This window comes from Nicotiana sylvestris, chromosome 7, assembly GCF_000393655.2.
Source record: "Nicotiana sylvestris chromosome 7, ASM39365v2, whole genome shotgun sequence".
NCBI lineage: Eukaryota > Viridiplantae > Streptophyta > Magnoliopsida > Solanales > Solanaceae > Nicotiana > Nicotiana sylvestris.
Window position 1 is genome coordinate 26974349 of NC_091063.1, and position 14096 is coordinate 26988444.

Sequence of the window (14096 nt, forward strand, 5' to 3'; positions counted from 1 at the left end):
CGCCACTCCACTAAAAACCCACAAAACGTGACTAAGGATTGGAGAGTCGTAAATGAGATTTCTCTCGAATTCGTAACGATCATGATCCGTCTGCCGAGCCCAACATAGGGCGACCCCGACAGATAAAGGGACTAACTGTATTGGTCAAATTCTGACTGTCACGACCAAGTTGGCCGATGCCATGTCTAATTAACCAGGCAGTGAAAGTTAATAGAGCCCACTCCATTTCTCCTCTCTGACATCCGACGAGTCGATAAGAGTGGCGCCTAAAATCATGACCAAGACACATTGGTGGCAAGAGGACGTCAAGTCAAGTAAAGGGCAAAGGTGCCTTGGTTATATATAGCCAAGAAAAGCTTTCAACAGGGGGGCTGCTCCTCCTACCTCTCTCAAAAGAATGAAAAGCTCTCTTCGAGTATTCTGGAGACAGAAGAAATGACCTCTATAAAAATATGTAAACCTACTTCTTCGTCGATTGATGGGAGATACAACATTGAATCTTAATAAGATCATTTATATTTCTTTCATCCCATGTGCGATACTTACTCTTAGCTTCTTCATCTGGAATTAATTATGTCTGACTAAGATTTACCCCGTCATCTTTGATTGATTTGCTCAAAAAGATTTTAATATCTTTTGAGTCAAACAAACATATGACTCCAAATTTTGCACTTACAATTATAGACAATTCTGTTTTCAGCTATTGTTTAAATAAATACGAAATAAAATTAAAACACTCAATTAACCCAGGATGACATTATTTTTTCCACAGAATGGGAGAAATAGTTATTTAGTTATCGGTAAAGTTATTTTCCTTTATATATGTTTCAACTCTCACTCCATATTCGTAGTGTGTCCTAATTTAATAAGTGTCACTAACTACCGTGGAAATTTATTATTGTGGTCAAATAATTTTCAACTTGACTATTAAAGTCAATTATATAGATCAGTTGAAGTTGTTCGGATGCAGCATTTTGTTTAACCAATCCTTTTTCACTTAAACAAAACAAAAAATAAAAAGAAAAAAAATAAAAGTCAGATAATGCGATGATACAAGTGGGAGTGTGTATAAATTTATGATGCTAAAAGACTCTTGTTTGGATCGGGACATCTGGTCAATATTCATTTATACAGATATTTATTTCTTTGTCGGACAAATAAAATATTTAGGTACCACCAGTATTTCCAGAAAGAAAGATTACGAATCTATCTTCAAGTGGGACACATCTTCTTAATTAATTAGAAAAAGAACATAAATGAGAAAAGACAGAGGTAGCCAGGTTTAATAGGAATACATTTGTTTTTGGAATTTTTGCGTACTATAGGAAACTTTATTATTTTCCCTACTCAAGTTTCAATTAAATTACCTTATATATACAAATTTACCAATTATATACATTTTAGGAATTAAATGAGTATCCATTTATATTAGAAATCAATTATTTCACATCCTTATTCTCTCTCCCACTCTCTCCCTTTCTCTCTCTCTCTACGTCTCTCTCTATCTTTCAATCCCTAATTTCAGTAATGTAGAGCAAAGAAAAAGAGAGCAACAATTCCACCATTGACAACCATTAAAAAGCTTTGAAGCTTTGAATTCGAATTTGGGTTTTCAAAAAATATTATTTATTTGAATTGGGTGTTGTTGTAAAAAATTGCGAATTCTCTCTACGACTCTCTCTATCTCTCAATCGCTAGTTCCAGTAATGTAAAGCAAAGGAAAAGAGAGCAGCAATTCCACCATTAACAGCCATTAAAAAACTTTGAAGCTTTGGATTCGAATTTGGGTTTTCAAGAACCTTTACTTGTTTGGATTGGGTGTTGTTGCAAACAATTGAGAATATGGTTTGGAGTTTATATCTCAATTTTGAGGGTGTTTTGGTGAATATTAGACTTGATTTTGGCTAAATTTCAGATTGAAACAGAAAAAAGAAAAAGAAGAAGAAGAAGAAGATGATGACGGCATGACATACATTATACTTACGAAATTATAGTAAAGTTGTAGTAAAATTATATTGTGTTGTTTATACTGTATAAATTTTTATTTAAATATTGTATGAAAGTTGAACAAATTTTTATATAAAAATTGTATTTAAGTTGTATGATATTGTAGTTGTATATACGGTAGAAATAATGTATGAAAATTGTAGATAAATTGTAGAAAAGTTGTAGATAAATTGTAGAAAAATTGTAGATAAATTGTAGAAAAGTTCTAGATAAATTGTATAATATATAATTAGTTGTATGAAATTTGTTTTTACTATGTATAAATCAGATACAAAATATACAAAAGACATATTATATAAAATTTATATAAAAATTGAATTTAAATGGTATGATATTGTAGTTGTATATAATTAGGTAGAAATAATGTACGAAAGTTGTAGATAAATTGTATAATATATAATTAGTTGTATGAAATTTATTTTTAATATATATAAATCAGATACAAAATATACAAAAGACATATTGTATGAAATTTAAATAAAAATTGTATTTAAGATTTTAAGTTGCATTTATCAGAAAATGCAAGGAGGGGTGTTCAATCAATCGAAACATGCTAGTAAAACTGCAAAATTACGGAAAACACATCTAAAGGGAGATTGATAGGGAATTAGAAGCTTTCAGCTCAACAAAATAACTTTATCCAGCATGAGCACACATCGCCTGATGGATTCAAGCACTATTATGACGGTATTACATGAGAAAGCAGGGTAAACATCTGCTATTGTGCCTTCGGGTTGAAGTTCTAATTTCTTAGACCACCTAATAATGCGTGGTTTTCGAAATTTAGTGGGAAAAGCCGGAGGAGCTGATACGTGATATCATACCTTTTATGTGGTTATAAGATGTATTTAAGCTATTGTATTCATGAATACAGTAGCAAATATATGCGTGAATCAGGGAAGTCTAGCTAATCAGTTGTTATATTCGAGTGTATTCGACTATATTCATGGAGTGAAACATGAGATTACAGCTTGACAGGTTAATGTATTCGACTGTATTTACGGCGTGAAATAGGGGATTACACTGTTTTTAAAACGGAAAGTGAATCAATTAACATAATAGACTCCTAATATAACTCAACAAACTCAATTATAACACACAAATTTTGTATTATCAGTTATAAAAAAATTCTCAACCGAAAAATACCCCAAAAACATAGCAATCTTCAGAGAAATTATATAATACATCTGAATACATAAATTATATTAATTAAAAAAAAACTTATGAATACATTCATGGCATATAGCGAGACAGTGAATACAATGAAATACATAGAATACAACGGGATACATTGAAATACAATGAGAAAAAAAGACAGTGAATACAATGAAATACATGTGTTGGAGTTACATGATACATTTGGACATTTAATATTTGGTTGTAATACATCTGTAGTTGATTTGGGCCACAGGTATAACTGGCCAGTAGTATATTGGGCCACGACCCATTGTAATTATTTCCCTATAGTTCTTTGTAGTAGAAAATGAGGCCCGTTGTATATATAAACATGGGAACATTCTATAGAGACGAAAGATTATTATTGAATACAGAAAATTTTGTCCAAAGCTCTTCTCTCATTTTCTATGTGAGAAGCCTAATACAGATCCGACATTATTGTCCAATCTCTGATCTTAACATGGTATCAGAGCCATGAAATCATCGATCCTTCACCTCGTAATCTTAGTTGTGTTGATTTTGGAGATCTTACTCCCTTAGCTACTGAATTTTTCTTCATCTGGTCTTAGCGGTCAAAGTTTTTCGATTTGTTGTCTCTATTGCTGGTTTCGTTGCTCGCCTACATTGGAATGTCATCAACATCTAAGGAATTTGTGCGATTCTTTCTTCAATCGGAGTTTTTGGAGGATTTTCTTCGAAGTTAGGGTTTTCGGTTCTCAGCAATTTTGTGTGTTTCATCTTCAAGGCCTTTTTACTTCTTCAGGTCGCGAAGAAGTTTGGTACACTCTTTCCTATTTTTTTTATATTCGTTGATTCTGTTTTAAGATTTGTTGAAGATCAGTCATTTTTTTGAGCTTTCTGTTGACAATCATGGGTGATTCCAGTTCAAATACTGGTCCTAACGTTCCTGAACCTACTAGTCCTCTGTTCTTACTTCCTTCCGATTTGCCGGGAATGTCTCTTGTTAGTGTTCCTTTCTCTGGGACAGGTTTTGGGGGTTGGAAGCGAAATATGATAGTTTCTCTGTCTGCTAAAAATAAAATAGGGTTCATAGATGGCTCGTGCGTTAAACCTGCTGAAACCTCTCCTCAATATAGATAATGGGATAGATGTAACAACATGGTTATATCATGGTTGACCAATTCTTTATCCCTAGACATTGCTGAAAGTGTACAATACTCAGAAACAACTGAGAGTATTTGGAAACAATTAAACAATAGACATGGGACTGTTAGTGGAACTAAAGTTTTTGAGATTAAAAGAGAGTTGTCCTCCACTTATCAAGGATCCCTAGATGTTGCATCTTACTTTAATAAGCTTAAAAAACTTTTGGATGAGTTGGAGATTATGCGTAGTAGTCATGCTAATGCTTGTGCTGCTAAAAAAGGTCTCCAGAAAGAAAAGGAAGAAGACAAAGTTCATCAGTTTCTAATGGGCCTAAATGAAGTCTATGTAGGAGTTAGAAGCAATATCTTAATGATGCACCCATTGCCTTCCCTTGATAATGTTTATAATATACTCCTACAAGATGAAAAACAAAGACAAGTTCTTCCAAATTCACAAGCTTATTCCGAATCAGCCTCTTTCCATGCAAATTCCAACAAGTTTCCTCCTCAATTTTCCCCTCAGCAACAATATTCTCAGAAATTGAAATTTGATCAGTATAATCAAAGTCAATCCTGATCACAACAAGGCTTCATTGTTCTACAAGTACTGCAAGAAGCCTGGCCATGTAATTGAAAAATGTTACAAGTTACATGGGTTTCCTCAGAATTTCAAGTTTACAAGAGGTAAAAAGTTTGGTACTGTTGCTGTTGTTGAAGGGCAGCCTCCTGATGTTTCTGATCATGCTCCTTTACATGCTGAGGAATCATTAATACCTGGTTTAACCAAAGAACAGTATACTCAACTGATGAGCCTTCTTCAACAATCTGGTCTCAATGAATCATCATCTCAACCTGTCATCATGGGTTCTGCAAACTTTGCTGGTAGTTCTTATTCCCTACCTGTGTGTCTGAATGGTACCTCTAATGTGCGTTTGTTGACTAATGTAGCTGAAAGGATATGGATAGTGGATTCTGGGGCCACTGACCATATGACTATAAAAACCTTCTTTTCAATATTACTCCTCTACCTATCCCTTATCTAGTTTCTTTGCCTAATGGTTACAAAGTGAAGGTCATTTGTACTGGATCTCTTACTTTGTTACCTTCCTTCATTCTTCATCATATTTTATACATACCTTCTTTCCACTATAATTTGATTTCAGTAAGTACTGATTGATCAGTTCAGATGTTATGTTTTATTCACATTCCAATCTTGTATATTTTTACATGCCCATTCTATGAAGAAGCTTCTGGAGCTCGGTAGAATAGACCAAGGACTATACAAATTTTACTTCAACCAACCTACTTCTCTTGCACTTGTTTCCCAAAATGTGATGGACAGTATTAAACAACTTATTCCTCCTCCTATTGTTTCTGATTCATCTGTTTCTAGTTTTGATACAATAGCTGAAGTACATGATTTCTCTTTGAATGCACATGTAGTTGTTCTGAATTCTCTTCATGATCCTGTTTCATTACCAAATTGTAACAGTAACCAGCATATAAATAAAAATGATGTTCTTTGGCATCATAGACTGGGTCATGTTCCTTTTGCACAAATGAAAAATATACCTTCTATTTCTTCTTCTTTATCAGCAAAGCAGTCCTTTATTTGTCCTATTTGCCCTTTAGCAAGACAACCTAGAATGTCATTTCCAAACAGCTCTACTCATTCTACTGCACTGTTTCAACTTATACATGTAGATACTTGGGGTCTCTACCACACTCAATCATATTCTAGGGCAAGATACTTTCTGGCCATAGTTGATGATTACAGTAGAGCAACCTGGACACATTTGCTGCACTCTAAAAGCTATGCTTTTAGCTTAATTAAAGCATTTATAACAATGGTTAAAACGCAATTTCAACTTCTTGTAAAAGTCATCAGAGGTGATAATGCCTTAGAGCTTGGATCTTCTAATTCAGCTGTTCAGTTCTTTTCTGACACTGGAATAATCCATCAAACAACTTGTCCTCACACGCCACAACAGAATGGGGTGGTAGAAAGAAAACACAAGCATTTACTTGAAACTTCAAGAGCCTTATTGTTTCAATCCAAGCTTCCTGCCAACTTTTGGGGTGATTGTGTTTTAACAGCAACTTACCTTATCAATAGGTTTCCGTCTTTAGTTTTACACAACAAGACACCTTTTGAACTTCTTTATAGTAGTCCACCTTCTTACTCTCATCTAAAACCTTTTGGCTATCGATGTTATGCTACTGTACCTAAATGCAATAGGGACAAGTTTTAGCCAAGAGCTTCTCCTTGTGTCTTTATTGGGTATCCCTATGCTAAAAAGGGTTACAAACTCTTCAACTTAAAAACCAAGTCAGTTTTGTACTCCAGAGATGTTATTTTTCATGAATCTGTATTCCCCTATCAATTGACACACTCTACTTCTTCTTCTTTTACTCCAACATCTTTTCCCATGTACTCTTATAATACACATTCTGATCCACATAGTTCCAGTCCACCTGCACCTTCCTTTCCAACTGATCCTGCTCATGCTCCTAATATTTCTTCACCACCTGAACATGATCATGTTCAGCCCACCTTCTCAATACATGAATTAGAACCTCAACCTCATCCATCTCCTGTGATTAGAAAAAGTTCTAGAACACACCACATACCCTCTCACTTGAAGGACTATGTTGTACAACTTCCCTCTTCCCTTTCCTCTTCTACTCCTTCCTCCTTTTATGCTACACAACATGCACTAGTAAAGCCTCATTCTTACACTCAGGCTGCTGCCAGCCCTGCTTGGCAAGAAGCTATGGCCAAAGAGTTTGAAGCCTTAGAGGCAAACAAGACTTGGCAGATTGTTGAATTACCTTTTGGCAAGAAACCCATAGGTTGTAAATGAGTGTACAAAATTAAATATAGAGCAGATGGTAGTATGAAAAGGTTTAAAGCTAGATTGGTAGTTAGAGGGAACACTCAGGTAGAAGGGATTGATTTCAATGAAACCTTCTCACCTGTTGTCAAGTTGGGCACTGTCAGATGCTTGATTGCTGTTGCACTTAAGAAAAACTGGCCTTTATTTCAATTAGATGTTAACAATTCCTTCTTACATGGTGACCTAAATGAAGAGGTCTACATGAAAATTCCCCCAGGGCTTTCAGTTCCTTCAACTTCTTCAAGTTCTGCCCCCTTGGTATGCAAGCTTCAAAAATTCCTTTATGGTCTTAGATAGGCTTCTCGACAGTGGTATGCAAAGTTATCACATGCTCTTTGCTCCAGAGGGTATATTCAATCATTGAATGACTATTCATTATTCGTTAAGAGGTTTCCATCTTCTACTGTTTTTCTTGTTGTTTATATGGATGACATCATCCTCACTGGTGATGATTTGTCTGAGATTTCAGCTCTTAAGTCATTTTTGGATGCCCAATTCAGAATTAAGGATTTGGGACTCCTTCATTATTTTTTGGGTATTGAGGTTCTTCATCATTCCTCAGGTATTAGCTTGCAACAAAAGATGTTCATACATGATTTGCTTACTGAATATCATTGTTCTGATGTTTCTGAGGTTGTTGCTCCTTTAGACATTTCACTTAAACTACATGTTAATGTTGGGGATTTGTTGCCTGAACTTGATAAATATAGAAGTTTAGTTGGTAAGTTGAATTACTTGACTCACACTAGGCCTGATTTATGCTTCACTGTCCAACACCTTAGCCAGTTCCTCCAGGCTCCTATAATTCCACACATGTTTGGTGCTCTACATGTCTTGAGATACTTGAAGGGTACACTTGATCATGGGGTTTTTCTTAACAACTCTTCTGATTTCTCATTGTTGGCTAGCTGTGACAGTGATTGGGTTGCTTGCCCTACTTCTAGAAGGTCTGTTTCTGGGTTTTGCATTTATTTAGGGGGCAACCTCATAAGTTGGAAGTCTAAAAAGCAACTAATTGTCTCTTTATCTTCTGCTGAAGCTGAATATCGAGCCATGAGTAAGGTGGTTGCAGAGCTAGCTTGGCTTGTTTGTTTGTTGACTGATCTGGGTGTGCCTATTACTACTCATGTTCCACTTTTGTGTGATAGCCAAGATGCCATCCATATAGCCAGAAAATCATGTCTTTCATGAGCGTACTAAACATATTGAAGTCGACTGTCACTTCATCCGCACCATGTTGGCTGATGGGCTTATTTCTCTCTCTCATGTTCCCACTTCTTCACAAATAACTGATATTTTTACTAAGTCTTTGACAGGTTTGCATCGCCTATTATCCAGCAAGTTGGGTATGTGCCCACCCTCCAACTTGAAGGGGGGGGTGTTGGAGTTACATGATACATTTGGACATTTAATATTTGGTTGTAATACATTTGTAGTTGATTTGGGCCACAGGTGTAATTGGCCAGTAGTGTATTGGGCCACGACCCATTGTAATTATTTTCCTGTAGTTCTTTGTATAGTTCTTTGTAGTAGAAAATCAGGCCCGTTGTAGATATAAGCATGGGAACATTCTAGAGAGATGGAAGATTATTATTGAATATAGAAAATTTTGCCCAAAGCTCTTCTCTCATTTTCTATCTGAGAAGCCTAATACAGATCCGCCATTGTTGTCCAATATCTTATCTTAACATGGAATACAACGAGATACATTGAATTACAATGAAAAAAAAAAGACAATGAATATAATAAAATACATGAAAATATATTGAAATATATTAACAGAAAATTATCCAACAACATCCATATCTCCAGGCTCACCATCTCTGGAGACACCTTTGTCTCCACTAACAAACCGAAGTTGGCAGAGACAAATATACTTGAGCAACTCCAAAACTCAAACATGGAGATTTAACCCTTCTAACAGATTTGGGATTCCAAGAACAAAGCCACTTCTGATCTAGGAAGGCCATAGAATAAAGTTCAAAGAGCATTTTGCCAAAATGCTTATCGCATTATGTTCCCAAAAAATAATTAAGTGTGTAGTAAGTCTACCGGCGGCTGCTGTTGTTGGTGAGAAACCAACCGGATTAAATGTTTCATAGATTTTAAACCTGCTGAAGCAGAGAGTGAACCTGCTCTGAAGCGGACTTTGCACAAATCCGGTAGATGGAGGAGGAGATCGGAAATTTTAATGGTATGAGGGAAGAGAATGAGATGTATTAAAGTAGAGAGAGAAAGAAAATAGTGTAACGGATTAGCGTATTTAGTGGCTTAGGGCTAAGAGGTAACCAAAATTAAATATTTTGCTATAAACCTTAAAAAGTATCTATAGAATATAATTTTTCTAAATGGTATTTACTTAAAATAAATAAGGTGTTAACCTTTGCTGTAGGAGGTAAAAATTCCAATAAAAAATTATTTTTTTAAGAAAGAAAAGAAACTATGTTCTAGGCCCACGTAGCTTGGGCTTGAGTACCCAATCAGAAGCCTTTTTAGGTGTGGAATTGTGGATTATGTTGGGTTTCGTTCTGGGTCAAGAAGTTATATCTTTGGATTCGTTCTGGGTCAAGAAAAGCCCAGATGAGCTAAATTACAATACAAAACAAATCAGAATATTGCAATCGCTAAAATATACTCCCTCCTTCCCAAGATATGTGATGGAGTTCGAATTTTGAGAGTTTCGTAATTTTGATTGCAAATTCGGACATAATATTTTGTGGAAACTGGATAAACAATAATATAAGTCACAATAATTAACAATTCAAAATATTTAGAAGACATATAAAAAAATCAAAATCAGCAAGAACTTATTTGACTCTCAAAAATCTAAATTGTATCATATAAGTTGTGACGTGGGGAGTGTATATTAAATGCTCTTTCTATACCATGTTCTTTAAACGGAGTAACAGTTAAGATAAGAAGGAAAATACATATTTCCCTCCCCTGAATGCTGAGTGCTGATGTCGTTAAAGAAGGTGAAAGTCAAAACAACATAAGACCATAGAGTCACCTTAATGGAAGTAAATAAGTAATTAAATAAAAAGAAAAAAGTAAACTAGCTTAAACGAGTAAAGGGGAAAATTAAAGCAAATCAACGAGGAGTTACAAGGTGCTGTGAATTTTCATTAACTATTTAAATTTATAAAGAAGGTGAATATCCTTTTATTGGATGAGGAAAGAAGAGAGAACTATCTGTGAGAAAACAATAACAGTGAAGTTTACAGGGGAACTCATCAATAACAGTAACTGTACCATAGTATCCGTGCGTACCTCAACTATTTCATCAGATACGTACGTAACCAATACCTAATTATAACGTACTCTTTCAAGTTTCTTTTTTTTCTTTCTCCTTTTTAGTGGCGCCACAGTATCCGTGCGTATCTCAACTATTTCATCGGATACATGACCCGTACCTATTTATAACATTTTCAGGTTCTTTTAGCCAATCCATTGTTTGGTTATTCAAAGTCAAGGAAGCTGCTACCTAGCACAACTTCAAGTTTCTTTTGTCTTAAAATTTTTCTGGTCTTAAGATGAGTTTGTTGCATGAACTCAATGTTGAAAATGTATTGTACGTAAATACTCTTCATAGGTGACGTCTTCATAGTCTATAGCCAAAGAGTAAAGATGCTCAGCTTCCTGCGTAAGGAAAAGAATATTTTATGTTGATACTGGATTTAATTTGGTACTATTTCTCTTGATAAATATTGATATTATTCTTTCCACTCATGAAATTGAGATAAGGGAACCATTAATATTGTCAGCGAACTAAAGATTGACTCTAATCATTTTTTTTCAATTTAGTGTAATTTGCTGTAAAATTGTAAATAAATACAGTAATATGAACAAAGAAAATAGTTGAATTGAAACTAAAGCAAACCACAAGTCGACAATATACGTTAATTTAAGTTTTGGTTTCTATTCCCATGAGGGAGACCATTCTTTTCCTTTTCTCTTCCTTTGATAACAATTGCATAATGTGGCGGAAACTGTTAACTAATGGAATCTAACAGTACCTAGTGAAACAATAGTAACTAGTTTTTAGTGTACGTGCTATCGTGTTAATCAATAAAATATATATAAAAAGAACAAATTTATTCTGCATATATCCTATACACTCCTATAATTTAGGTAAACCGATCTGTATTTCAGTCATCTTCGTAGGCCGTCAGTCACACACTCCCAATTTAATCCCTTTTTTGAGTCTTATGTTTCTTCTCATCTCAAAGATTTTTATTTCACTCTAACTTATGCACCACATGAGAAAGTAGGAACACTCCAAAAGAACTCATTCCACCCAATTCCTTCCTAAATAATTATATTTATGGATTACATAATTATATATATTCAAAGTAAATATATAACATTTAAAAATTTAGCATATAAATAGAAAAGTTTTTTTTTTAAAAGGAATAAAGGATTCTACTTTTTGTTTGACAAAGTTGCCGAAAAATTGCTCATAAAAAAAGTAGCTAAGAGTTTCCTTTTAATGTATTGTCCTTTTCTATTTATGCATAGGAAAAATAGAATTTAAAATAATTTAATTCCTTCTTGAAATATATATTTTCTTTTAATTAACTTAAGATTTTAGGATTCGAAGATATTTTAATTCCTTCTCTAAAACGTACTTTTCTCATTTACTTATTATAGGAATTTTAGGAGTGTGTTTTTCACTTTTCTAAATCAAGGTCCTAAATAAGAAAGTAATTAAATGACTATTTCTAAATATTAGGAAAGTAAATTGAATGATTAATACTATATAAAGAAAAATAATAAAATGACTATTTTGTCGAACTATATTTTAAAGGGGTAAATAAGACGAACGATATTTCGCTTAGGGCCTTCGTGCTTTTAATATAATATAGATAAGCAAATCAGCAGATTATCAAGAATGTCAGCCTCATCTGCCTAATCTCTATTTTGATATTTTTTAGGTATCAAATGGCAAAATAGCAATAACAATCATTAAGCAATTTGATGTTTAGTTTAACTAATTAATATACCTGGATTATCTAAAGAAATTTTACATATACATAAATAACTTTCCGTAACAAACACAAATTTGTGATTTATTAAACATGATAAATTACAATTTACAAGTGACTTGATAATATAATTTTTTTTACATTATCAATATATTAAGTTAAACTCTTTAGTGCTAGAAAAATCAAAGTTGAATTATACAATAGTCATAAAGTTGAATTAATGTGCAAGACATGACTAATCAAAGTTCGTGTAAAGATTTGGTAGAAGTTAATCTTTTTAATTGATTCCTTTTATTTTTATTGGGAGAAGTAAATATCATTGTTTTCAAGTATTTCCTCAATTTCATTTTATTTGTCTTAATTAAATTAGGAATAAAAGTTAGAATATAAACAATATTTTTGAATTGTATTATATATGGGCTTAAACAAAATATGAGTATAACATATCAAGGATATTTTTTAAATTTTATGGTTTTAAACATGTTATTCCTATAATAGAGTGTCACTATGAGTAAAATGAAAATGTAATATGATATTCTTTTTGGAATAGACTACAACGAGGATAAGGCGCATAAATTGAAAAAGACGGAATAAAATATTATTATGTTTGCAGGTTTCTTCTCTAAATTTTCAATATATGCAAAATTTGCAGATTAAAAATTAGATTTCAGAAAAAGACTAGCTAGGTCTAGAGAAAGAAAAACAAGCAAATTAAAATGATGGGTGAAAATACCTGAGCTAGATCATAGTTGTTATTGGCCAAGATGAGAGTTTAATTTGATAATAAAGAATGGCACAAAAAATGGCGAATCCTTCGAAATTGAAGCCATTTCAGATCCGCAAATTACAAATCACTGAATAAACCTGCATGACTCAAAAATAACCAATTGAATCGTTACGTCCATTGGAGTAATTATTATATATATATATATATATAAACAAAGACAAGGTAAGACCTTTGTGTTTGAATTTGTTCATCTCATCAATCAGAGCGTCTTTTTATAAAATTCTCACCGTGCCAATTAAATAGAATATTGGAGGGCTATTATTTCAATACATATTCTTTTTACAGGTTCATTGAACCTGGTCAATCCTAGCTTGCACTTTGTAGGTTCTATTAAATATAGAGTACTATACTAGTATTTTTGGTGTATTGCTGGAGCTGACACTTTACAACTTCTTGTCAACCCAAGAATAGGAGGCATCCAACTTTTGGACCTTTCTCACTTTTAAAATGAACGGTGAGTCATGTAGGGATAAAGTGCATTAGGGCTGCGCACGGATCAGATCGGATTGGATTTAGCATATTTTGGATTGAAATTTCGGATTTCGGATTCCACAAATTGCAATCCGATTCCGATCCGAATTATATCGGATTGGATCGGATTTTAAAGTTCGGATTGGTTTGGTGATCGGATTTTCGGATCGGATTGTACGTATTATTAAGGACCTTTTCTTTTATTCTTTTTTTGACATATACTCATAAGCCAGGAGCCTGTGTGTTCCTTCAGCACAATAGCCTCTCAGTCTCACCAGATGAAGATGATGGATGCTGCCTATAATACTAACTTCTGCCCGAAATTCTTTCTTTCCCTGACCAACGCCTTCCAATTTCTTCACAGCAATTCTAGTCCCATCTGTAAGAACCCCTTGGTAAACTGAACCAAATCCACCTTGCCCAAGTTTTATTGAGAAGTTATTAGTTGCATTTTGAAGTTCTCTATAGCTAAAACGAATCCGACAACTTGTTGTTCTTTTTCCTCTGATAATAGATACTTCCCCTAATAAATTCGGATTTCGGATCGGATCGGGTTCAAACAATACAAATTCGAATCCAATCCGAAAATCCGAAATTTTAAAAAATCAAATCCGAATCTGATCCAAATATCCGAAATCCGAAATCCGAAATTGAGCGGATCGGTTCG

At 33.8% G+C, this 14096-nt stretch overlaps 2 protein-coding genes and 1 long non-coding RNA gene across 3 annotated transcripts; 2 read left to right on the forward strand and 1 right to left on the reverse strand.

Moving 5' to 3' along the window:
* Positions 1-4302: 4302 nt before the first annotated feature.
* On the forward strand, positions 4303-5332 carry LOC104240922 (uncharacterized). Its single transcript, XM_009795827.2, has 2 exons — positions 4303-4787; positions 4846-5332. The coding sequence occupies exons 1-2, from the start codon at positions 4303-4305 to the stop codon at positions 5330-5332; spliced, it is 972 nt and encodes a 323-aa protein (XP_009794129.2).
* A 1854-nt stretch (positions 5333-7186) lies between these two features.
* LOC138872889 (uncharacterized mitochondrial protein AtMg00810-like) lies at positions 7187-8377 on the forward strand. The gene is made up of 2 exons (XM_070151307.1): positions 7187-7444; positions 7574-8377. Exons 1-2 carry the CDS (start codon positions 7187-7189, stop codon positions 8375-8377), a joined length of 1062 nt encoding a protein of 353 aa, XP_070007408.1.
* Positions 8378-10285: 1908 nt separating this feature from the next.
* LOC104240921 (uncharacterized) lies at positions 10286-13209 on the reverse strand. Its single transcript, XR_714574.2, has 3 exons — positions 13128-13209; positions 12905-13035; positions 10286-10825 (listed from the first exon to the last, which is right to left on the reverse strand). It is a non-coding gene; the product is annotated as an uncharacterized lncRNA (long non-coding RNA).
* Between the last annotated feature and the right edge of the window lie 887 nt (positions 13210-14096).

Coding starts and splice junctions, on each gene's coding strand:
- LOC104240922 (XM_009795827.2), top strand. CDS start 4,303: ATGGTTATATCATGGTTGACCAATTCTTTATCCCTAGACATTGCTGAA. Junction 4,788..4,845: donor TTCCATGCAAATTCCAACAA/GTTTCCTCCTCA, acceptor AAATTTGATCAG/TATAATCAAAGTCAATCCTG.
- LOC138872889 (XM_070151307.1), top strand. CDS start 7,187: ATGAAAAGGTTTAAAGCTAGATTGGTAGTTAGAGGGAACACTCAGGTA. Junction 7,445..7,573: donor CTTCAAGTTCTGCCCCCTTG/GTATGCAAGCTT, acceptor TTATTCGTTAAG/AGGTTTCCATCTTCTACTGT.